We start from the raw sequence: 25,796 nt of genomic DNA, 5'->3' as shown, positions 1-25,796 counted from the left end.
AGGTACCACTCAATACATGAAGGACACTGAGGGACCGGGTGCAGCGTGCAGCCAGGTAGGACATGTGGGGAGACCAACTGAGTTTCCTATCGAATGTAAGCTCTAACAAGGGAACCTCCCCATCGCACCCCCCTCAAATTTAGTTTATAAGTTGACACAGTGGATAGGCCTTGAAAAACTGAACACAGATCAATCGAGAAAACAGGAAGAAGTTGTGTGGAGCTATGAAAAAAATAAGCAAAATATACAAACTGAGTAGTCCATGCGAAGATAGGCAACATCAAGTAAATTTAAGCTCAGGAGTGCCGTGGTCCCCGTGGTTAGCGTGAGCAGCTGCTGTTTCTGTGTTTTGCGACCGCACCACAAAACCGTGCGATTAGTAGACGAAAGGACGGGCCTCTCCAATGGGAACCGAAAACATTTGATCACAAGGTCATAGGTCAACCGATTCCTCCACAGGAAAACACGTCTGATATACTCTATACGACACTGGTGACGGCATGTGCGTCACATGACAGGAATATGTTGTCGACCCACCTAACTTGTACAGTTGGCGAATGGGTAAAAAGATTCTTCTACGTTGCTCGATTTAGGTTTTCTTATGGATGTGATAATTACTCCCAAAAAAGTAATGAAAACATAAGAGTTTGTCACATAAACTGCAACAAATGAATCCAACAGTTTCACAGTCGCACACGTTTCTCTGTGCTCTGTCAAAACATATGTTTTTAACATTTTCAAATTTTTCCGTGTGTAGACCGTCAAATCCTGCATATGTCCAAGCAAATCTGAACATGTCCTGGAATTTTGGAGAGCAAAGTTGATTATGTGTGAGTGCCTGAAGTTTGATAATTGTCTGAAAATTAAAAATTAAACTTTTCTCTCGAAGGAAGACTTGAACCAAGGACCTCTCATTCCGGAGCTGCTCACGCTAACAACGTGACCACGGCGCTCCTGAGTTCAGTCTATCCTTAATGTTGCATATCTTGCGCATGGACTACTCAGTTTGTATATTTTGCTTATTTTTTCATAGTTGCACACAACTTCTTCCTGTTTTCTCGATCCATCTGTGTTCAGTTTTTCAAGGTCTATCCACTGTGGCAACTTACAACTAAATCTGAGGGGGGTGCGATGGGGAGGTTCCCTTGTAAGAACTTCGTTGCATCCATGAACGGGAGAGCATTTTGGCCCAGGTGCAAGGACAGTGGTAGAAACGTCTTGTATCGCCAGAAGTTGACGCAAACAGATTTGGTAGCAGAAATGTGGAAACCATTTGTGACACTCCACAAACAGAGATGGTCCAGACAACGCTGAAGGCAGTGCTACAGGAGACACATCCACTGCGAGCTGCAATAAATAGCAAAGTCGTCAACGAAAAGAGAGTCGGAAATGCCAGCTGGAAGGCAGTCCATAATTGGGTTGATGGCTACGGTGAAGAGGACGACACTCAGTACGGAGCCCTGAGGCACCCTGTTCTCCTGTAAAAAGGTGAGGGATAAGGAGGAACCCACACATACCTGTAAAACTCGGTCTGTTAAAAATTCCCAGATGAAAGTGGGAAGACGACCGCGAAGGCCTCATGTGTGCACAATTCGTAGAATGCCTGTCCACCAACAGGTATCATAGGCTTACTCCAAATCAAAGAATAGGGCCACTGTTTGTCGCTTCTGCAGAAAATTAAAAATTACTCGTGATGAACGTCGACAGGGTGACGAGATGATCAACCGCTGAGCGGTGCTTTCGGAACCCACACTGAGCATTAGTGAGAAGATGGTGTGACTCCAGCCACCACACTAATCGACCATTTATCATGCGTTCCATCACCTTACAAATGCTGCTGGTAAGGGGAATTGGACGATAGATGGAAGGAAGAGATTTATTTTTACCACGCTTAGGTAGGGGAACAATAATAACTTCACACCAAAGCGTGGGAAATACACCATCCGTCCAAATATGGTTGTAGGTATTGAGGGGAAAGCATTTTCCCGCAGGAGGAAGATTCTGCAGCATGAGGGCAGCAGCATGAGGACATTGAGTGTATCGGGCCCAGGAGCAGAAGACCTGGATGAGGAGAGAGCACATTCGAGCTCCCTCATAGTAAAAGCAGTATTTCAGCATTCTCGATTCAAAGAGAGAAAAAAGATATCACAAGCCTCCTCTGCCTGTTTTCAAGGAAGGAAGGTAGGGTGGTAGTGGGTGGAGCTTGAAACCTCTGCAAAGTACAGGCCCAAAACATTGGAAACAATGACAGGGTCTACTATGAAGTTTCCCGACACAGTCAGACCTGGGATCGGGGAGTGGGCGGTAGTCCTGGAAAGCTGGTGCAGGCCACCCCAAACGAAAGAGGACGGAGTAAAAATGTTGAACAAGCTGATGAAGGAAATCCAGCATGCTTTTTTGCTTTCCTTAATAGTGCGACGACACTGCGCATGTAGTTGCTTGTAGCGGATGCAGTTCGTTAACGTAGGATGACGGTTAAAGACACGAAGTGCACGTCATCGGGCACGAATCGCATTACCGTACTCCACAGTCCACCAAGGGACCAGGACCCGACGGGGAGAAGTAGAAGTATGAGGGATAGAGGATTTGGCAATCGAGAGAATAACGTCCACGAGGTGCTCGACCTGATCATCACAGCTGGGATATGGCCGTTCGTCAAAGACTGCCAAGGAGGAATATAGCCTCCAGTCAGCAAGTGAGAATTTCCAATGAGTGGGCCACTGTGGCGGTGGTATGGTTGTATAGGCGAGTCACACAAGGGAAGTGGTCACTCGAGTACCTATCGGAAACAGCACAACACGTCGAGCGAGCTGGGCAGAGCAGATAGAGAGGTCTAAGTGGGAATAAGTGTGTGTGGAATCAGAGAGCAACGTGTCTTCGCCGGTGTTAAAGCACACAAGATTAAGATGATTAAGAAGATCCGCCAAAAGAGAACCTCTCAGGCAGGCGACAGGCAAGCCCCAAAGAGGATGATGGGCATTGGTTTCACCGAGGAGCAGAAAGGGTGGAGGAAGCTGAGCAACAAGCTGCATCAGCAGAAGACGAAGGGATATAAATGGAGCAGAGGGAAAAGTTAAATTCGGGAAGAAAAACACTGGCAGTAACTGCTTGCAGGTGGGTGTGCAAGGGGACAGGACGATGACAAACATCATCTCATAGAAGCAGCATGACCCCCACCATGAGCAGGAATCACCGCCACAAGGGGAAGGTCCATCCACAGCGAAGTAAAATGGGAAAGAGCAAAATAGTCTGGAGGACGTAGCTTGGTTTCTTGGAGACAGGCTAAAAGTGGACATTGCGATCACAGGAGCAGCTGGAGGTCTGCCCTGTTAGACTGAAGGCCACGGATATTCAATTGTAAAAGGGCCATAAAATTTAGGAACACCGGAGAATGAAGAAGAAACAATCACCTTGACGCCCGCTTAGGGCGAGCTATCGAGGGAGGATGGCCGCTGGAATCCACAAGTGGAGAATCTTTGTCCATCAACTCAGTGGGATCAACGGAGCTTCCCCAGTGTCAGTCAGTTGAAAAGGACCGACGAGTCGAGGGATGACAAGTCAGAGAGGGGGAAGACAGACTGCCTTTGGATGACTGTTTTGACTTTTGGCGATTGGCTGAAGAGCCAGATGGCTGCAAACTTGAGGTATGCAAGAAATCTTCCCCGGAATAATCCTTTTTGAATTGACGGTTCGCTGGCTGTATTGCAACCATCTTCGCCGGTGAGGGCGAAGAACGGGTAGCAGAATCTACAGTCCATGAAGCAGGAGACGGAGTGTCAGTTTGAAGGTGAGGTGACTTTGCCACCATTGAACTGAACTGTAGCCATGTTTTTCGTGGGATGGGGAGAGGCTAACACGGTGCTGTAGTTTCCAGACGAAGGAACATTCGGTTTACGGCTCACCAACATTTTCCGGGCAACAGGAAAAGGTACCTTCTTCTTAACCCTTATCTCCTGAACAGCCTGCTCGTCTTGATAGACGGGCGCGGGGAGGGGGGGGAAGAGCAGTGCGGGAGGGGGGGAGGAGGCGGTGCAGGGGGAGAAGAGGCGCTGCAGGGGGGGAAGAGGCGGTGTGGTGGGAGGAAGGGAAGAGGCGGTGCGGTGTGGTGGAGGGGAAGAGGCGGTGCGGTGTGGTGGAGGGGAAGAGGCGGTGCCGTGTGGTGGAGGGGAAAAGGCGGTGCCGTGTGGTGGAGGGGAAGAGGCGGTGCGGAGGGGGGGGGAAGAGGCTGCGTGGTGGGCGGGAGGGGAAGAGACTGCGCGGTGGGGGGGAGGGGAAGACGCGGTGCAGAGGGAGGGGGAGGGTGGAGGGGAAGACGCGGTGCAGAGGGAGGGGGAGGGTGGAGGGGAAGAGGCTGTGCGGTGGAGGGTGGAGGGGAAGAGGCTGTGCGGTGGGGGGTGGAGGGGAAGAGGCGGTGGAGGGGGGTGGAGGGGAAGAGGCGGTGGGGGGTGGGGGTGGAGGGGAAGAGGCGGTGTGGGTGGGGGTGGAGGGGAAGAGGCGGTGGGGGGTGGGGGTGGAGGGGAAGAGGCGGTGGGGGGTGGGGGTGGAGGGGAAGAGGCGGTGGGGGGTGGGGGTGGAGGGGAAGAGGCGGTGGTGGGTGGGGGTGGAGGGGAAGAGGCGGTGGGGGGTGGGGGTGGAGGGGAAGAGGCGGTGGGGGGTAGAGGGGAAGAGGCGGTGGGGGGTAGAGGGGAAGAGGCGGTGGGGGGTAGAGGGGAAGAGGCGGTGGGGGGTAGAGGGGAAGAGGCGGTGGGGGGTAGAGGGGAAGAGGCGGTGGGGGGTAGAGGGGAAGAGGCGGTGGGGGGTAGAGGGGAAGAGACGGTGGGGGGGGGGTGGAGGGAAAAGGGGGGGGTGGAGGGAAGAGGCGGTGGGGGGGCGGGGTGGAGGGGAAGGTGCTGTACCGTGGGGGGGGGGTGGAGGGGAAGAGGCGGTGCGGTGGGGGGGTGGAGGGGAAGAGGCGGTGGGGGGGGTGGAGGGGAAGAGGCGGTGGGGTGGGTGGAGGGGAAGAGGCGGTGCGGTGGGGGGTGGAGGGGAAGAGGCGGTGCGGTGGGGGGTAGGGTGGAGGGGAAGAGGCGGTGCGGTGGGGGGTAGGGTGGAGGGGTGGAGGGGAAGAGGTGGTGCGGTGGGGGGTAGGGTGGAGGGGTGGAGGGGAAGAGGTGGTGCGGTGGGTGGGAGGGGAAGAGGCGGCGCGGTGGGGCGGGAGGGAAAGGGGCGGCGCGGTGGGGCGGGAGGGAAAGGGGCGGCGCGGTGGGGGGGAGGGGAAGAGGCGGTGCGGCGGGGGGAGGGGAAGAGGCGGTGCGGCGGGGGGAGGGGAAGAGGCGGTGCGGCGGGGGGAGGGGAAGAGGCGGTGCGGCAGGGGGAGGGGAAGAGGCGGTGCGGCGGGGAAGGGGGAAGAGGCGGTGCGGCGGGGGGAGGGGAAGAGGCGGGGCGGCGGGGGGAGGGGAAGAGGCGGTGCGGCGGGGGGAGGGGAAGAGGCGGTGTGGCGGGGGGAGGGGAAGAGGCGGTGCGGCGGGGGGAGGGAAGAGGCGGTGCGGCGGGGGGAGGGGAAGAGGCGGTGCGGCGGTGGGAGGGAAGAGGCGGTGCGGCGGGGGGAGGGGAAGAGGGGGGAGGGGAAGAGACGACGCGGTGGGGGGAGGGGAAGAGGCGGCGCGGTGGGGCGGAGGGGAAGAGCCGGTGCGGTGGGGGGAGGGGAAGAGGCGGTGCGGTGGGGGGAGGGGAAGAGGCGGCGCGGTGGGGGGAGGGGAAGAGGCGGCGCGGTGGGGCGGAGGGGAAGAGCCGGTGCGGTGGGGGAGGGGAAGAGGCGGTGCGGTGGGGGGAGGGGAAGAGGCGGTGCTGCAGGGGGAGGGGAAGAGGCGGTGCTGCAGGGGGAGGGGAAGTGGCGGTGCGGTGGGGGGAGGGGAAGAGACGGTGTGGCGGGGGGAGGGGAAGAGGCAATTCGGCGGGGGGGGACGAGGCGGTGCGGTGTGGGGGGGGAGGGGACGAGGATGTGGCGGGTGTGGGGACGAGGCGGAGCGGTGGGGGGGGGGTAGAGGCGGTGCGGTGAGGGGGGGGTAAGGGCGGTGCGGTGGGGGGGGGGGAGAGGCGGTGCCTTGGGGGGGGAGAGGCGGTGCCTTGGGGGGGGAGAGGCGGTGCCTTGGGGGGGGGGAGAGGCGGTGCCTTGGGGGGGGAGAGGCGGTGCCTTGGGGGCGGGGGAGAGGCACTGCGGTGGGGGGGGGAAGGCGCTACGGTGGGGGGGAGAGGCGCTGCGGTGGGTGGGAGGGGTAGAGGCGGTGCGGTGGGGGGAGGGGAAGAGGCGGTGCGGTGGGGAGGAGGGGAAGAGGCGGAGCGGTGGGTGGGAGGGGAAGAGGCGGTGCGGTGGGGGCGAGGGGAAGAGGCGGTGCGGTGGGGGCGAGGGGAAGAGGCGGTGCGGTGGGGGCGAGGGGAAGAGGCGGTGCGGTGGGGGCGAGGGGAAGAGGCGGTGCGGTGGGGGCGAGGGGAAGAGGCGGTGCGGTGGGGGCGAGGGGAAGAGGCGGTGCGGTGGGGGCGAGGGGAAGAGGCGGTGCGGTGGGGGCGAGGGGAAGAGGCGGTGCGGTGGGGGTGAGGGGAAGAGGCGGTGCGGTGGGTGGGGGGAGTGGCAGTGCGGTGGGGGGGAATAGGCAGTGCAGTGGGGGGGGGGGAAGAGTGGGTGCGGGGGGGGGGGAAGAGTGGGTGCGGGGGGGGAAGAGTGGGTACGGGGGGGGGGGAAGGGTGGGTGCGGCGGGGGGGAAGATGGGTGCGGGGGGGGCAGAGGGGCTTGGGGAGAGGAAGAGTGTTTGCGGGGGGGAAAGAGGGGGTTGGGGAGGGGAAGAGGGTGTTGGGGGTGGAGGGGAAGAGGCGGTGCGGTGTGGTGGAGGGGAAGAGGCGGTGCCGTGTGGTGGAGGGGAAAAGGCGGTGCCGTGTGGTGGAGGGGAAGAGGCGGTGCGGAGGGGGGGGAAGAGGCTGCGTGGTGGGCGGGAGGGGAAGAGACTGCGCGGTGGGGGGGAGGGGAAGACGCGGTGCAGAGGGAGGGGGAGGGTGGAGGGGAAGAGGCTGTGCGGTGGGGGGTGGAGGGGAAGAGGCGGTGCGGTGGGGGGTAGGGTGGAGGGGAAGAGGCGGCGCGGTGGGGCGGGAGGGAAAGAGGCGGCGCGGTGGGGCGGGAGGGAAAGAGGCGGCGCGGTGGGGGGGAGGGGAAGAGGCGGCGAGGTGGGTGCGAGGGGAAGAGGCGGTACGGCGGGGGGAGGGGAAGAGGCGGTGCGGCGGGGGGAGGGGAAGAGGCGGTGCGGCGGGGGGAGGGGAAGAGGCGGTGCGGCGGGGGGAGGGGAAGAGGCGGTGCGGCGGGGGGAGGGGAAGAGGCGGTGCGGCGGGGGGAGGGGAAGAGGCGGTGCGGCGGGGGGAGGGGAAGAGGCGGTGCGGCGGGGGGAGGGGAAGAGGCGGTGCGGCGGGGGGAGGGGAAGAAGAGGCGGTGCGGCGGGGGAGGGGAAGAGGCGGTGCGGCGGGGGGAGGGGAAGAGGCGGTGCGGCGGGGGGAGGGGAAGAGGCGGTGCGGCGGGGGGAGGGGAAGAGGCGGTGCGGCGGGGGGAGGGGAAGAGGCGGTGCGGCGGGGGGAGGGGAAGAGGCGGTGCGGCGGGGGGAGGGGAAGAGGCGGTGTGGCGGTGGGAGGGGAAGAGGCGGTGCGGCGGGGGGAGGGGAAGAGGCGGTGCGGCGGGGGGAGGGGAAGAGGCGGTGCGGCGGGGGGAGGGAAAGAGGGGGGAGGGGAAGAGACGACGCGGTGGGGGAGGGGAAGAGGCGGCGCGGTGGGGCGGAGGGGAAGAGCCGGTGCGGTGGGGGGAGGGGAAGAGGCGGTGCGGTGGGGGGAGGGGAAGAGGCGGTGCTGCAGGGGGAGGGGAAGAGGCGGTGCTGCAGGGGGAGGGGAAGTGGCGGTGCGGTGGGGGGAGGGGAAGAGACGGTGTGGCGGGGGGAGGGGAAGAGGCAATTCGGCGGGGGGGGACGGGCGGTGCGGTGGGGGGGGAGGGGACGAGGATGTGGCGGGTGTGGGGACGAGGCGGAGCGGTGGGGGGGGTAGAGGGAGGCGGAGCGGTGGGGGGGGTAGAGGCGGTGCGGTGGGGGGGGGTAAGGGCGGTGCGGTGGGGGGGGAGAGGCGGTGCGGTGGGGGGGGAGAGGCGGTGCCTTGGGGGGGGAGAGGCGGTGCCTTGGGGGGGGAGAGGCGGTGCCTTGGGGGGGGAGAGGCGGTGCCTTGGGGGGGGAGAGGCGGTGCCTTGGGGGCGGGGGAGAGGCACTGCGGTGGGGGGGGGAAGGCGCTGCGGTGGGGGGGAGAGGCGCTGCGGTGGGGGGAGGGGAAGAGGCGGTGCGGTGGGGAGGAGGGGAAGAGGCGGAGCGGTGGGTGGGAGGGGAAGAGGCGGTGCGATGGGGGCGAGGGGAAGAGGCGGTGCGGTGGGGGCGAGGGGAAGAGGCGGTGCGGTGGGGGCGAGGGGAAGAGGCGGTGCGGTGGGGGCGAGGGGAAGAGGCGGTGCGGTGGGGGCGAGGGGAAGAGGCGGTGCGGTGGGGGCGAGGGGAAGAGGCGGTGCGGTGGGGGCGAGGGGAAGAGGCGGTGCGGTGGGGGCGAGGGGAAGAGGCGGTGCGGTGGGGGCGAGGGGAAGAGGCGGTGCGGTGGGGGCGAGGGGAAGAGGCGGTGCGGTGGGGGCGAGGGGAAGAGGCGGTGCGGTGGGGGCGAGGGGAAGAGGCGGTGCGGTGGGGGCGAGGGGAAGAGGCGGTGCGGTGGGTGGGGGGAGTGGCAGTGCAGTGGGGGGGGAAGAGTGGGTGCGGGGGGGGGAAGAGTGGGTGCGGGGGGGGGAAGAGTGGGTACGGGGGGGGGGGAAGAGTGGGTGCGGCGGTGGGGAAGATGGGTGCGGCGGGGGGGAAGATGGGTGCGGCGGGGGGGAAGATGGGTGCGGGGGGGCAGAGGGGCTTGGGGAGAGGAAGAGTGTTTGCGGGGGGGAAAGAGGGGGTTGGGGAGGGGAAGAGGGGTTTGGGGAGGGGAAGAGGGGGTTGGGGAGGGGAAGAGGGTGTTGGGGAGGGAAAGAGGCGGTGCGGTGGGGGGAGGGAAAGAGGCGGTGCGGTGGGGGGAGGGAAAGAGGCGGTGCGGTTGGGGCGAGGGGAAGAGGCGGTGCGGTGGGGGCGAGGGGAAGAGGCGGTGCGGTGGGGGCGAGGGGAAGAGGCGGTGCGGTGGGGGCGAGGGGAAGAGGCGGTGCGGTGCGGTGGGCGGGAGGGGAAGAGGCGGTGCGGTGCGGTGGGGGGGAGGGGAAGAGGTGGTGCGGTGGTGGGGGAGGGGAAGAGGCGGTGCGGTGGGGGGGGAGGGGAAGAGGCGGTGCTGTGGGGGGGATGGGGGGAGCGGTGGGGGGATGGGGGGAGCGGTGCGGTGGGGGGGAGGGGAACAGGCGGTGCGGTGGGGGGGGAGGGAAAGAGGCGGTGCGGTGGGGGGAGGGGAAGAGGCGGTGCGGTGGGGAGGAGGGGAAGAGGCGGTGCGGTGGGGAGGAGGGGAAGAGGTGGAGCGGTGGGGGGGAGGGGAAGAGGCGGAGCGGTGGGGGCGAGGGGAAGAGGCGGAGCGGTGGGGGGGAGGGGAAGAGGCGGAGCGGTGGGGGGGAGGGGAAGAGGCGGTGCGGTGGGGGGAGGGGAAGAGGCGGTGCGGTGGGGGGAGGGGAAGAGGCGGTGCGGTGGGGGGAGGGGAAGAGGCGGTGCGGTGGGGGGAGGGGAAGAGGCGGTGCGGTGGGGGGAGGGGAAGAGGCGGTGCGGTGGGTGGGGGGAGTGGCAGTGCGGTGGGTGGGGGGAGTGGCAGTGCGGTGGGTGGGGGGAGTGGCAGTGCGGTGGGTGGGGGGAGTGGCAGTGCGGTGGGTGGGAATAGGCGGTGCGGTGGGGGCGAATAGGCGGTGCGGTGGGGGGGGAATAGGCGGTGCGGTGGGTGGGGGAAGAGGCGGTGCGGTGGGGGGGAGGAAGAGGCGGTGTGGGGGGAAGAGTGGGTGCGGGGGGGGGGAAGAGTGGGTGCGGGGGGGGGGGAAGAGTGGGTGCGGGGGGGGGAAGAGTGGGTGCGGGGGGGGCAGAGGGGGTTGGGGAGGGGAAGAGGGGTTTGGGGAGGGGAAGAGGGGGTTGGGGAGGGGTAGAGGGGGTTGGGGAGGGGAAGAGGGTGTTGGGGGGGGGAAGAGGGGGTTTCGGGGGGGGAAGTGGTGGTGCGGGTGTGAGGTGGGGGTTCGGGGGGGGGGAAGTGGGGGTTCGGGAGGGAAGTGGGGGTTCGGGAGGGAAGTGGGGGTTCTGGGGGGAAGTGGGGGTTCTGGGGGGAAGTGGGGGTTCTGGGGGGAAGTGGGGGTTCTGGGGGGAAGTTGGGGTTCTGGGGGGAAGTGGGGGTTCTGGGGGAAGTGGGGGTTCTGGGGGGAAGTGGGGGTTCTGGGGGGAAGTGGGGGTTCTGGGGGGAAGTGGGGGTTCTGGGGGGAAGTTGGGGTTCTGGGGGGAAGTTGTGGTTCTGGGGGAAGTTGTGGTTCTGGGGGGAAGTTGTGGTTCTGGGGGGAAGTTGTGGTTCTGGGGGGCAGTTGTGTTTCGGGGGGGAAGTGTGGATTCGGGGGGGGGAAGTGGGGATTCGGGGGGGGAAGTGGGGATTCGGGGGGGGGAAGTGGGGGTTCGGGGGGGAAGTGGGGGTTCGGGGGGTGGAAGTGGGGGTTCGGGGGGTGGAAGTTGGGGTTCGGGGGGTGGAAGTTGGGGTTCGGGGGGTGGAAGTTGGGGTTCGGGGGGTGGAAGTGGGGGTTCGGGGGGTGGAAGTGGGGGTTCGGGGGGTGGAAGTGGGGGTTCGGGGGGTGGAAGTGGGAGTTCGGGGGGGGGAGGGAAGTGGGAGTTCGGGGGGGAAGTGGGGGTTCGTGGGAGTTCGGGGGGGGAAGTGGGGGTTCGTGGGGGTTCGGGGGGGTAAGTGGGGGTTCGTGGGGGTTCAGGGGGGTAAGTGGGGGTTCCGGGGGGGGGAAGTGGAAGTGCGGGGGTTAAAGAGGCGGTGCAGGGGGTAAAGAGGCGGTACAACAGAGAATATTCCTACAAGCGAACTAATGCAAATGAGCTTCAAGAGCCCATGAAGGCATGAGACACATCCCCAAGAGAGGAGTAGAGAGGACAAGCAGCACAGAAGTGGTTGGTGTACTTACAAGAAGCTGGAAGTAAAGCGCTAGGATAACATCCCATTGGCAGGGTTATTACATTACAACAGGTATGTCAGTGTTTTATGTTGTTAACAGCCCAATACTAATTGATGCACTTACAGCGAATGTTAAAAACATGGTTTTCCTCTACATTGTCATCAATGCTACTCATTTCAACAATACTTAGAAAAACTTTCACCATTATTCAAACATTGAAAATTAAACAAACCATTGTAATAATAGTAACAAAATCATGCCATCTGATCGTATCACTTAGCTTTTGCTATTTGTTTCACAACTTACTTGTAAAATATTGGTGAAAAAATCTGGATAGAAGTGAGGCCAGTCAAGCCGAGCAATGTCCACAACCAACTTGACTAGTTTATTTCGAATGAAATTTGGTACTGTATTATGGTGTTCCAAAGCGAACTGGTAAAGCATTGACTTTATTTGAGCACGTTCATCCCACATAAGACCAAGCCACTGTTTTGTAATTAATTTCTGTGAACACAAAAAGCACAAGCACAAAAATTAATATGCTGACAGTTACTAAATTTAATCAATTGTTTAATTTAAAAAAACATACATTGTTTAAGAAAATGCACCATATTTTGCAATGGGAACTAGCACGAACCAACAAACTACAAGAAAAATTAAGAAACCTGAACAACAGAAGGATTAATGGTAACCATTCACCACATGGTTGAGGTGCTGAAAACAAACAAACAAACAAACACACACACACACACACACACACACACACACACACACAGACTGAAATAATCACTACGTTTTCAGAAAATGTCCTTCCTTGGAGCTAACATGCTAACAAAAAACACATTCACCACAGGACTTTCCAGTATCATTCTGAAAAATATGAGATAACTGTACCAAATGATGATGTTTAGTTTCTTTGTTTAGTCCAGTGAACTGCAGTGTGTTTTCAGATAAAACCAGTATTAAATGAAAAACAAAACTGTTTATACAACTGTAGTGAATACTATTTTAAATAAAGCAGGTTAAGGTTTTCTTGGTATACTTTTGATTGATATGTTAGAGTGGTTCATCAGTTTGTGTGGTTTTTGTTTTGTGTGTAGGTATTTCTGTTGCTATGGGTTTATTCGTAGATTGCCATTTTTTATTTGTAGTTCACTGTTGCTATTTGAGTTTACATATTGTCATTTGGAGATAGTGAGTGGAGTGTGGATGCTAGAAAATGTAGCGCGAAGTGGAGAAATGTGAAAATTTCTGACATACTCTTCTGTTTGAGCTCAACAGAGGGCGACTGCAGCAGAGGCAGCCAGAAACATTTGCACCATGTAAACGGATAATTTCACTGGACAATGCACAGCAAGAAAGTGGTTTTCTTGTTTTAAGAAGGACGGTCTTGGCATTAGTGAAGCTTCACATTCAGGAAGACCTTTGGGGTTTGATGAATGTCGCTTAAACTCATTAATCCACAATGATCCATGTCAGTGTACTCAAGAACTGGCAACTGTGATGAACTGTGATCATTCTACCATCACGCATCATTTGCGTGCAATGGGGAAGGTTCAAAAAAATTGGGTGTATGGATACTGCATGTTCTAAGCCAAAATCACAAAAATCTGTGAGTGGATATATGTGCACCTCTGCTTCCCCGGCATAACAACACCACCAACAGTTCCTATCCTGTATCGTTACTGGTGATTGGAAGTGGTGTCCTTATGCTAACATAAGGAAAAGAAAGGAATGGTTGACTCCAAACAAAATAAAAAAATCCCCATATGAAACCCTGCATGCATCCACAAAAGATAATGTTATGCATCTGGTTGAACAGTGATGGTGTGGCACGCTACTAAATGCTTCCTTGAGGTGTAAACATCATTGCTGATATTTATTGTCAACAACTGAGATGTCTTGCAGAGGTAATCCAAGAACAACAACCGCTAAACTGTGTAAACTGATGCTACTCAATGATAGTGTCATGTAGAAGAAGGTGTAGTTAGATGAATGGTGAACACTAACTTCACTTAACGAAGGTTTATTCAGCACTTGCACTTACAAGAGCACAGAACGAACTGCCTCCAGCCAGAACACATACAGTACATTCCAGTAGAATGATTCTTGACATTTGTGGATACTTCTAGAATGTACTTGAACCGAATATAGATATTAAAATTGTACAGTCCAGGTGAGGTTTGAACTCACAACCCTCCGTGCAACAGTTTAGTATCATAACCACTACACCACGGAGCTACTCAGCTTCTTCTGCGACAATAGCATCTGCCCACAATCTGCGAGACTGACAAAAAACACTGTACAGTAGTTGAGTTGGGAAGTCACTCTCCACCAACCTCAATCACCTGACCTTGCCATCCCAAATTTTCACCTTTTCCTCTTTCTATCTAACAACCTTCAAAGAACTTCCTTTTCAGATGAAAACGTGCCCCGAACATGGCTCAATGTGTTCTTCACCTCAAAACTATGTGATTTCTACAGTTGTGGAATCAGGAAGTTACCCCTATGTTGACAGACTGTTGTAAATATTGAAGGAGAATATATTATTGATGACAATAGTCTTTCTTACGAGTATCTGTTGTGTTTATTAAACTTATGGAGAAACTCTACAAACCAATGCACCAACCCAATTTATTTCTCAAACTGGTATGTAGTGACACTTCAGTCTTCTAAATTTCTCATCTTAAACAGTGAAAGAACTTTAAGGGTACAGCTTACTAATTATTTCTTGGACTTCATGTCACTGGTGGCATTAATGTGAATGGGTCATGCCACACTCATCAGCACCTCAACAAGTTAGTAGATAGTCATAGAAAATTAAAATAATTGAAGAGCAATAAAAATATATTAGCGACAAGCTACAATCTAAAAGCACAAAAGAAGTGTATAAAATGTCTTGGAACATCTACAATGAAAATGCTAATTGAATGAAGTTAGTGTGATAATTGAGCTAATTGTTCCTTCTCATCATTACTTACAAACTGGGAGAATAAACAGCACAGTACATTGTCAACTAAAATAGGATGGGCACCCACCCAATTATGAAATTTCAAATCCCCAAGCTGGATGACTTTTTCCGAAATGTGCCCAAGACAACATTCTCACTGGTGCATGAACCCTTGCATCAAAGATCAATGTATAATCTGAAGGACAATAAGAAGCACTTTGTCTCACCTCAAGAGGTTTTGTCAATCCCTGACTTCTAGTCATTCGTACTCCAATGACTCGTACTTTTGCACCTTAATTCTGAGGTCACTGCATGAAGAGGGACTTCACACGGTTCAATGGCACCTTTTGTGGACAAGTTCAAGGTTGCTTTATCTATCAATTCATTGTACTGAATGCTAATCTAGAAACTAAGTAAACTGTCACTGATCCTCTCACCTTCCAACATCACACAACAAATCCCTCTATCCCTCTCTCCTCAATGACAAAGGAACATGTTTTTCTGAGCACTAGGGATATTGCTTTCCATTTCTATGGACATCACTGGGAGGTGTACCTCCTGAGTAGAAGTACCAGCCATTTGACACTGAAAATTATTGCCTGTATGTTTGCACTCCTAAGCAGTAACTTTTTTTTAACCATGTCCTTTTTATCTCCAGTGTGAAGAGTTCCTTATTTCAATATTTCAGCATTCTGTTCTTGGAATTCCACAGCCATTATATAGGTAATAAGTAACTTTTGCCATGCACTGGCTTGCTCAGTATCTATACATATTATAAATTAAAGTTCCCTGGCATATTTTTCTATTGGTTTATGAAGGCCAATCTCAGGTCGTATTGTAAGGATTTTGAAACTATTTTCACTAACAGATACACTGACTTACAAAAAAGATTTGTGTATATAATTTATTATTGCTATGCCGGGCAAGTTATCTGGCAGTACATAATTAGTGCTACCTGTGCGAAGCCAGGGCATGTCACTAGTATAATCTCTGCTTTTATATAGTTTAAATTTAATCACATAGCTTATCATTTTTCATCCTGCATACATACTCATTATATACTGTAATCCTATTTATGAATTCTTCCATCACACATATGTAATAGTGAAATGTAGTACAACAAAATAATTTGTTTTCTCCAAGGGAGCATCAACGCAAGGTGCAGTAGCTTAAGCTGTATAGGCTATGCAGAAATTAAAGTCAATGTTAACATTACATAGTTTTGTTCTTCTTGTTAACTGGAAGAGCACAGAAAACAAAAGCACATATTGAGTCTTTAAACATGATGCATAAGAAGTCATTGGGCATTTAGTACTAACATTCTCAGCTGTATCAGAAACTTCTATAAGCAACATTACATTTCAGATACAAAGATTAGTATTCCACTTGGCAGATGGAAGAATTATATCTTTGAATACAGTATCTTCTACAAACAGATGCGTACCAGATGTCTATTGTGCAAGCTGTACTTAATAATTATTTGCGGTATGTAAATGACCAAATCTATTACTCACTTCAATAGTATTCAGACTGTACATGCAGACATACTGATTGCTGGAATGTGACATAAAATAAATGCAATGTTTCCATGCTCCTTGCTGGTTACTGAAGTCATGAAGCACTGTTTCAATTTCTCGTTTCCTATCATTGCTAGTCTCTGGAGCAAAAAATTCATTCATCAAAGCCTCAAGAGCTGCAAGTGATTGTGATTCAGTAGCCTGAAATAGAAAACTCATAAATTAACACCATTTATTACACATTTTTGGACATATTTATCAAAGCCTACCTACTGCACTTACTGAAATAAAATACACACAAAACTCAATTAATTAGCAATAAGAAAATAAATATTCTTCGAAAATTTACAAAGAATATGGATTTTTGTTGCTGTCAAAAATAATTCAAATGGCTCTGAGCACTATGGGACTCAACTGCTGAGGTCATTAGTCCCCTAGAACTTAGAACTAGTTAAACCTAACTAACCTAAGGACATCACAAACATCCATGCCCGAGGCAGGATTCGAACCTGCGACCGTAGCGGTCTTGCGGTTCCAGACTGCAGCGCCTTTAACCGCACGACCACTTCGGCCGGCCTCAAAAATAATTAGTAAGTAATCATGGATACACATTACTCACACTTAAGACTAGTGGCAAACTCTAAAAACACAGCATGTTTGTTAACAATTTATGGCATGCTAAAATTCGATGCACTCAAATTCTGTTGTCAGATGTTATGTAAACATGATAAATATTTGAACAGAAGTACCAAGACTAAGTTCCACTTGGTACATTAGAAGTTAATGTCTAGAATACGCCCAGTGTCCAGCATAACAGTTTCCCTCTGCGACAGACAGTTTGGCAGTACATCAATTTTGTGTAGCCACTAGCACGATTGCTTTAAATTTAGATAATAATCTGAATATTGAACTAGATCTGTGACTGTTTAGGACTTAGCTACAAACAGAACTTGGCACATAGTTCTTAATGGGATGACGTCAAGAGATGTAATGGTAATTTCAGGCAAACCCCACATGCATTTTACAGGGTCATTACTATAAATGAAATCTAGTGGGTAATGTCGGAAGCTCCACAAGGCTGTTCATAGATGACTCTGTTTACCTAAAGGAAGGTTGCAGAAGACTAGCAAAATGCAGGAAAAATTGCAGGGTATTGATATTTGGTGCAGGGACTTGTGGTTGACTCTGAAACTACATAAACATATTGTACTGCATATAAATTGGTGAAGACATCCATTACGGAATGATTATGCAACTGATAATAAATCACGAGACCTGGAAAAAATCATAAAATACCTATGGAGAGACAGTTGTAGCAAAAACAGATGTCAGGCTGAGATTGGTTGAGAGATTTTTTTTTTTTTTTTTAATTGAATTTTCTCATCTTGAGAGCACTGAAAGGTAATCTATCTGTTTTGATTGTAAAAAAACTATTCAACAGCCAAGATCACATAAAATATTTCTTTATTTAAGACAACCGGTTTCAACAGACTTTGCTGTTATCTTCAGGTCTGAAATTTTTTTGTTGTGTAACATGTTCAGTTTACACTGAACCTCTCACACAAGATGTCATGTGGATAAAAATTAGCACATTATAATTTATTCCACTTGACATTATAATGTGCTGATTTTTATCCACTTAACACCTTGTGTGTGAGGTTCAGCATAAAATGAACACGTTTTACAACAAAAATTTTAAGACCTGAAGATGACAGCAAAGTCTTTAGAAATTGTCTTAAATAAAGAAATGGTTCATGTGATCTTGTCTGGTGAACAGCTTTTTTCTTTTCTATTTTTTTCAAAAAATAAGAATACATCCAAGAAAATAGTGGTTTACAATACACTTGTTTAACCAATTCTAGAGTACAGCTTATCAATGCGTGAAGTTTATCAGATTGGAATAACAGAAGACACACAGACGAAATGAAGAGTAGTACATTTTGTCAAGAGATTGTTTAGTAAGTGCAAGAGTGTTACAGAGATGTAGAACAGATTTGTTGTGAACCACGGAGAGGCTTACTGCTGAAATTCCAATGATGTTCTTTCAAACAGGTGTCAGGCAACATATTACTTCCTATTAGTTGTCCTTCCCACACAACCTCCCCTTTCCATTCCTATGTGGATTATTCCACATGGAGTCACACATGGTCAAATTTCTGCTGTGGACATAAGGACTAGGCCATTTTTAAGATACACATGACACATGAGTCATCACTCACTAGATATCATAGAAAGGGGGGGGGGGGAACCATAAGGACAAACACCGCATGAATTTGCCCAGAATTACCTATTCTTCATTAAATATGCAATCTATTAAAAATAAAGCACACTAGCTCAAACCTGAATTATCTTTGAACAGCTTTGCATTACAGAGCACCATTGCAGAGACGCTGAAATACAGCAAATAGTGCTATCGCTATCTGCGCAAATTGCTAGTGCAGAACTATCTTAAATGATGAGGAATCACATATTTATGCCAGGAACGGCACGCATTTTAAAGCTGAAGAAGACTGGATGCCAATTAGTGCAGATAAACATTCTGAAACTGCAGCTGTTGAACTAACATCATTAGGCTTCAATGAAAAGTTAATCATTCTGTTGTACTTCTAACACTCACACAGTGGTAATGTGAAAACTTTTTTTCAACAAATTAACTGAAGTCCTGGAAAGAGTCTAATTCCCCCCAAAAAAGTAATAACTTCCTAAAACAGTGAGGACATTTTTGGAATGACAGATGTGGTAAACACTGTTATCTGCATACCAGCAAGTTCAGCATCAGTCTTAGAACACTTACTTACAGATACTGGAAGTGAAAATTGTGTTGTATTTATAAAGCATTATGGCCTCTGTTAATTACTGTCAGGTAATAAAGCTACAGACAGGCTTGGTAAAATCCACAAACCTGCAGGCCTTCGTCTTGAAACACAAATTACATACTTTTTCTAAAGCACTGGCAAAACAAACCTTGACTGCAGCGTATATGGAAAACAAAATAGATATTAAGTTCTCTAAATTCTGGGCACTGTTTACATTACTTTTTGAAAGGCTATTTTCTTAAGCAGCCACTGCAGCAATAGATAAGGAAAATAAGTGGATAACTGTGGGTATTAGAAAGCCCTCCCAGATGTTTAAATTTCTCATTCTTTGCAAAAACACTACAATAATCCAAAGTTCCTAGACCATTGTCTCAGATAGAAAATGATATACAGGAGGGTAGCACTCACTGTTGAAAAAAGTAATTCAATGACAATATAATATATAATGCAGAAAATAAAACCAAAATAATATAGGTTGTCATAAAACATGAAACTGGAAAAGGCACAGATATAAAAACATACAAATGAAAGATGAGAGCAGAGTAATAGAAAATCCTCAGGAATTGGCAAATCTTTTAAGTGACTATTTCTCTTTACTGAAGAGAAGTTGCAACATCATCAAATCTTTTAAGTGACTATTTCTCTTTGCTGAAGAGAAGTTGCAGCATCATCATCTTGAAACACATTTAGTGTCCTCAATCAATTACACTGCAAGCACTGTGACAATATTTCTCACAATAAAGCTTATAGTGAGGAAAATAATACAGAAATTAAAGAAAAGTAAGAAATCAACAGGTACAGATGAGATTCCTGCCTCTGTTCTGAAGGTGTGCATAGACAGCACACAAATCTCGTTAACAGACATAATAATTGCATCCTTTAGGCCAGATATTTTTACTGAGCACCCAAAGGATGAAAAGCTTGTGTCATTACTAAGGAAAGGTAATGAGTGTATAGAAAACGACAAGCCAATATCACTGTTGTCAGCATTTTAAAAAATAACTGAATCAACCATGAAAAACACACTAATTAATTACATGAATAAGCACAAATTATTTAAGGAATTACAATTGGGTTTCCAAAGAGAGAGAAGTACAATGTCGGCTATAATAGCGTTCACAAAAGTGGTACTTTAAGCTCTTGACAAAGATAACTCTGCTAGAGGCATATTCTTAGCTTTGTCCATGGCTTTAGAACTGTTGTCCATAAAATGTTAGACTAGAAGCACTAAGTGGGTAAGAGGAATAGCAAATGAATGGTTCCAGTCTTACCTGTAAAATAAGGTGCAAAGGCTAGAAATGGTTCATACATCTGCTGGCGACAAATTTTTAGTAGAACAACTGTCAGACAAGAATCACACACTGAACAGTCACATTAATGTGACCATCACTCATAAGCCAGAATAACCACCTTTTGCAGCATGGTCCGCTGCAAGATGTGCAAGAAGAGAGTCAGTGAGATTCAGAAGATACTGACAGGGATGTGGAGCCATGCTGACTCCAGTGCCATGGCTAGCCCTGCTAGGTTTCTCAGTTGAGGATCAATGGCGCGTAAAAACAAACTGCAAGTAAGGGTGAACGTGATTCCTAAGGACAGATGCAAACTTGAGTTGATTCATTGTGCCTTCCAGAATGATGAATTCACCCAGGGAATGCCACAAAAACAAACACTCTGGTCTGCACCCTTCACTTTTAGACGTTTCACACTGAACACACCATTGGCAATCTACCCGATAGAGCATAAAATGTGCTTCATCTGAAAAGGCTACCTGTCACCAGTCAGTGAATGCCCAGTTGTGGTACTGGCATGCAAATTCTAGGCTTCACTGCCGATGAGCAGCAGCCAGCATGGGTAAATGAACCAAGCACCTGCTGCAGAGGCCAAATTGCAGCAATGTTTGCTGAATGGTCATTGAGGAGATGCTGTTGGTAGCCCCTTGGTTCATCTGGGCGGTCAGTTGCTCAACAGTTGCACTTCTATTAACTTGTATAGATCTCTACACCAGTAATTCACCCATCTTCTACAGTCCATGATGCACCACAGTTATCTTTGGGTCAGTTTTGGATAGTGCCATTTTACCATGCATGGAACACTGTGACATGCAAACAGTTTACAAACTTAGTCATTTCAGAAATTGCTTCCACCCTTTGCCCAAAAGCCAATGATCATTCTCTTTTGGACATCATATTAATCGCTCCATTTTCACATTATGACAATGACTGCATTGTTTTCTGCCTCCCCGCTGACAAGCTTTATATACCCTCCTCTGCTGGTGCTGCCACCTGTCATCTGTGAGTAGCTGTTATACGCTGGTGTCGAACATACACAGTGGTCATAACGATGTGAAGGGGCTGTGTATAAACAAAGGTGTGCCTCAGGGTAGCACACTGGGGCTAATTCTGTTGTTCTGTGCAGTCAACGTCCTCCTTGCTGTTAATGGCAATATCATAATCACTGATAAAACATCAAAACTCTTAGTAGATAAAGCAAATGAGACACTTTAGAGTGTTTAATGCACTCCAACACAAAGAGGAAAAGCAACACTATAGTTCAATTCTATTATCTTGGCGGCTCGCGCATGCCCGCCCAGACGCGGCAGATTGCTGCGTTGCCAGTTGCACACGACGCACGCGCCAATAGAAGCAGCGCCATAGTATAGCATATTTCGCAAGCTTACGTTTAGGGGGGAGCGCGCAGTTCATGAAGTAAAGCCACCACGGCCGCATTAACCCTTTTGCTGCTACAAAGACGTGCTCCCTGCATTCCGCGCTGTGCGCAATTTTGTCACTGCACTGCTCGCCTGTGCAGACACATCGTGTTCCGACTGCTTTGACACTCTTATCAATCGATTCCACAAAAACTATTTGGCCCAAAAATTAGATTTTTACACATCTTCTTGACTTATACCTTCCTCCCCATAAATGATTTAATTTTGTTTCGATGTTCAACGCATTTATTATGCTGCATTAAATATAGTAAACCATTAAACGAAATTTTGAAGAGTTTGCAGAGGTAAAAGTCCATAGAGTATACTTTCCGTATGGTCGATTTTAGTTGCCACAATGTTGAGAATGAAATGTGGACAAGATACCTAAATTTTATATAAAATTTACTGTATAACAATAGCTCATTTAAGTACCACATTGGTTCGTATGTAATATTGAGAAATATTCCGTCTTTCGCGACTGTAACAAAAGTTTTATTTACACTGAGCACGTTTGGCTTTATTTTAAAGCACTTCAGTCAATCAAAAGGAAGTACACAAAATACATTAAACAAAACTGTGGACTTACAAAAACATTAGGACTTGAATATACCGTCTATCAGTGAAGTGCTCTGAGCTATGTCAAATATAATTTTTGTGTGTGGCACACACAAACATCATTTATTTGCTAAAACACTGACCTGCCAACAGAAACGCTGAATATTGTGTTACCGCAGCACAAAACTACGAAAGGTGACTTGGCAATGGAGGAGACAAAATACTGTCCACTGAAGATGCTTCAAAAGAGAGAAATGCATCTGGTCTAAATAAGCCCCTTATTACAGTTGCAGAAGAGGAATATATTTCAGTACCATTGGTAAAACTGCGACTGTGGAACAAAAACAAGAAAGAGAACATGAGTACCATTGTGTATGTGCCATACCTTTCCTTGATTGAAGTGCTTTAAAAATAAAGCCAAACGCGTTCGGTGTAAATAATACTTTTATTACAGACGCGAAAGACGGGATATTTCTCAATATTACATACGACACCTATGTCGTACTTAAATTAAATGAGATATTGTTATACAGTATATTTTATATGAAATTTAGGTATCTTGTCCACATTTCATTCTCAACATTGTGGCAACTAAAATCGACCATACGGAAAGTATACTCTATGGACTTTTACCTCTGCAAACTCTTCAAAATTTCATGCAATGGTTTACTACATTTAACGCTGCATAATAACTGCGTTGAACATCTAAACAAAATTAAGTCATTTATGGGGGGAAGGTATCAGTCAAGAAGACGTGTAAAAATCAAATTTTTGGGCCAAATAGTTTTTGTGAAATCGAATGATAAGTGTGTCAAAGCAGTGGGAACACCATGTGTATGCACAGGCGAGCAGTGCAGTGATGACAAAATCACGCACAGCACGGAATGCGGCGAACACGTGTCAGCAGCAGCGAAAGGGTTAATGAAGAGACAAAGCACTAGAAATTTCAAAAAATTGCATTCAAACGAATATAATTCGTGAAGTAAGGCACTTTGATATTGTTTTTAAATAATGAAAATATTAAGCACCGCACAAGGCTTGAACGCATAACCTTTCGCGTACCAGCCCAACACCTTGACCGTTACGCTAACGCACCTCATCTAACTACATAACGCCATGAGGAGTATAACACGTCACGCAAAATACTGACAAACACAGTTGGTATGACTATGAATTACTCACGCTTCGTCGAAGTACAATAGGAAATAAACAATTACCGCTGTTCTTTATTGCAAAAAATCGGTTCGTGAGAGTGATACAAACACCTTTCCTTGCTATTGCCTGAATTAGGAGTCTTATTGCTTGTTTGGTTTAATTAATTAATAGCATATGAAGCAATTGGTATAAAGAATGCTTTTTCCAAACTTTCTATAAAAGAATGTCTGCTATCAAGACATTGCTTTTGTTCTATTACTTTATTTATGACTGAACATTTCTAAAAGTGAAGACACTCGTCCATGCTCTGCACTGCAGTCGAGATGTGGCAACGTCGTTCTCTGTTCATTGGCTGACTGTGTTTTGTGACGTCAGATGCGCAGAACGAACCTAAACTCGGCCGCCAACATAAATGACGCGCACTTTAGCAGATTCAGAATAAATGATAAACCTGTAGACTGCATAACAAACACAAAGTTTTTAGGGATAAACATTGATTGCCAATCGACACAGAATGAATACACAAAGATGTCGGAATAAAGAATGTCATTGGCATGTTATCAGTGTTCTAGTAGCGATTTGTAACAGCCAGTGCCTTGGGATGACATACTATTCCAAAGTACACTCACACAATGGGGTCCTTTTCTTGGTATGAAAGGTGCAGAACATGGGCACCATTTTCAAACTGCATAAAAGGACCATGAGAATAATAACTGAAAGTAATTAATAACTTAAATTACACAGCATTAATGTTCCAAAATAATATTTATTTAATAGTTTGCTATGAACTGGCTTCTTTCTTCTTAGGCTATGTCAGATAACTTAATACTAAAACAAAGTCCACACAACTTCAGCAAGAATTTATAGCTGCACAAAGATATGTGACATTTTATGACTCTACTGATGCAAAACATAATGCATAATGTAATGACAAACTATATGAATGTATATAGCCAAAAATGTTGTACAAATGAGTAATGGCATGTGGATAAACTGGTGAATATGATAAACAGACCAAGAAAGGGGGGAGGGAGAATGTAATCTATGGAAATTGGGTGTGGAACAGTTATAACAAGTGTATTATCTAATGGTGAAAGAAATAAGGGTTGAGTATGCTGTCAATCAGGTAGCAATGGTTACAGTCCTAATTGATGACATATTCAGCAAAAAGAAGAGAGAGAGGATAGCAGCACTCCTTTACCCACCTCAAACAGTGCAAAACCACACTGACAACGTATGGGCCCCATGCTATATGTTCATATGCTTCACATGGTCTTGTCAGAAAACTAAAATCCAGGAAATATACTCCATATTTTTACACTAGGAATAGTGTTGTCCACCTTCTGTTCAACAGGTAGGATAAGATTCGACCTTTAGAACAGAGTGGGTTTTAGACTGACTCAGTGCAACAGTAGTTGGAGACTGAAAAAGAAAGATTTCACCTCTGCTCAGCTTGCTCTGAATGAATGGAATTCATATGATGTGAAATGTGATGTTCTCCATAAAGGAAGTAAAGGCAGAAAATTAACATTACTTGAAATTCTGGCCATTAATAAACACAAATCAAAGATTCCTTACCCAGTCCCTAATGAACAAACACAGTTCCATTATTTACCCTTATTAAAGTAGTACAAGCCAGTTATCATTTATCTCGCCATTTACATAGTAAGCTTGTTATAGCTGTTCCACAACACATTCCATAGATTTCCTTCTCATTCCCTCCCCCACCCCCTTTTGGTTTAATCACATTCCCCAGTTTGTTTACAAGACATAGTAGCCTGTGCCATTACTCTCTTTATACAACATTTTTGGATTCTTCATTCATATACTTTTAATATTTGAATATCTCTCTTTAGCTATTACATTGTGCTTGTGTTTTGTATCAGTGTAGTCATAAAATGTCACACCTTTGCACAACAATCTTGATACAGCTACTAATTAAGTTGAAGTTGTGAAGGCTATTTGTTTAGTATAATGGCCTAAGAAGCCAACAGTTGGTTCATAACCAACTATAAAATAAATATTACTGCGGAATATTAACACAATGTATTCTAGTTATTAATATGTCTATGTTTCTCCAAAAACCGATGGAATATTCCATAAAAAAACAAAATTAATAGCCGGGATTGTTGCAAACAAATATTTAAAAACTGGCTAGTCTTGCTAAACCAAATAAGTATATCCATCAGTCTGTTGTGCATATCAAGGAAATCATTTGTAGGTATTTCATTACTAGTTCAATACAAAATAATGGTACAAGAGCCATTTTGGACTTCTGTTTACAAAGGAAAAACAAACAAAAACTCAAAACAGCATTTTCTACAATAAACTGACCAAGGAGATGACAAATATTACTAAAACATATATATTAAAAAAGGTAACTAAAATATACTTTACTGACACACTGACAGAAGGACATGAAGACATGCATGTTCGTGGTGCATACTGTGTGCAGTGGTGCATTATAAACTTGTGTTTTACATTAAAATATTTATGGTGCTCACTGGGTACAACCCAAAGGAAATTGTACAATAGGGACAAACTGAACAAGCCAATGCTGTTGTTAAGACACTGACTTACTATTTGGGAGGAGAGACTCTGGTCTGTCCTGCCATCCTGATTTAGATTTTCTATGGTTTTTCTGAATCATTTCAGGCAAATGCAAGGATGGTTTCTTCAGCAAAGTCATGGCTAACTACCTGCCCATCCTTATAAAACATAAGTACTGTGTGTTTGTATACTGGAGCTATTTATTTTCATTGTATTATGACAACAAATCCTATATCATTGTGAGACTATGCTTGAAACAATAAATACAATCGGGAAAGTGTCTTGTGGGGTGTAGGTGTATATGAGAAAAGGGGATGTATTTCACCTATCAAAATTGAAAATAATATTTATCACTGATAATGTATGGTTATGTTGGAACATGGAAGAAAGTCTTCAATAGCTGCTACCACAG

General features: G+C 49.0%; 1 protein-coding gene across 5 annotated transcripts in view; it reads right to left on the bottom strand.

Annotated features, from left to right (window-relative positions):
- The window catches only part of LOC126249381 (exportin-6-B), a 381,423-nt gene that overhangs the window by 289,953 nt on the left and 65,674 nt on the right, over positions 1–25,796 (bottom strand). For 4 of the 5 annotated variants that reach the window (XM_049951037.1, XM_049951050.1, XM_049951057.1 and 1 more), the window contains 2 exons: positions 15,599–15,802; positions 11,441–11,638 (listed from right to left, as the gene is read on the bottom strand). In XM_049951037.1, coding sequence (XP_049806994.1) covers positions 11,441–11,638; positions 15,599–15,802 — 402 coding nt within the window. Of the gene's footprint in view, positions 1–11,440; positions 11,639–15,598; positions 15,803–24,039; positions 24,097–25,796 lie in introns of those variants that run through there. The other variant, XM_049951044.1, reaches the window with a different exon arrangement.

This window comes from Schistocerca nitens, chromosome 1 (genome assembly GCF_023898315.1).
Source record: "Schistocerca nitens isolate TAMUIC-IGC-003100 chromosome 1, iqSchNite1.1, whole genome shotgun sequence".
In the NCBI taxonomy this organism is placed as follows: Eukaryota; Metazoa; Arthropoda; class Insecta; order Orthoptera; family Acrididae; genus Schistocerca; species Schistocerca nitens.
Note: the sequence above shows the minus strand (reverse complement) of the source record. Positions and strands in the feature narration are given on the sequence as shown.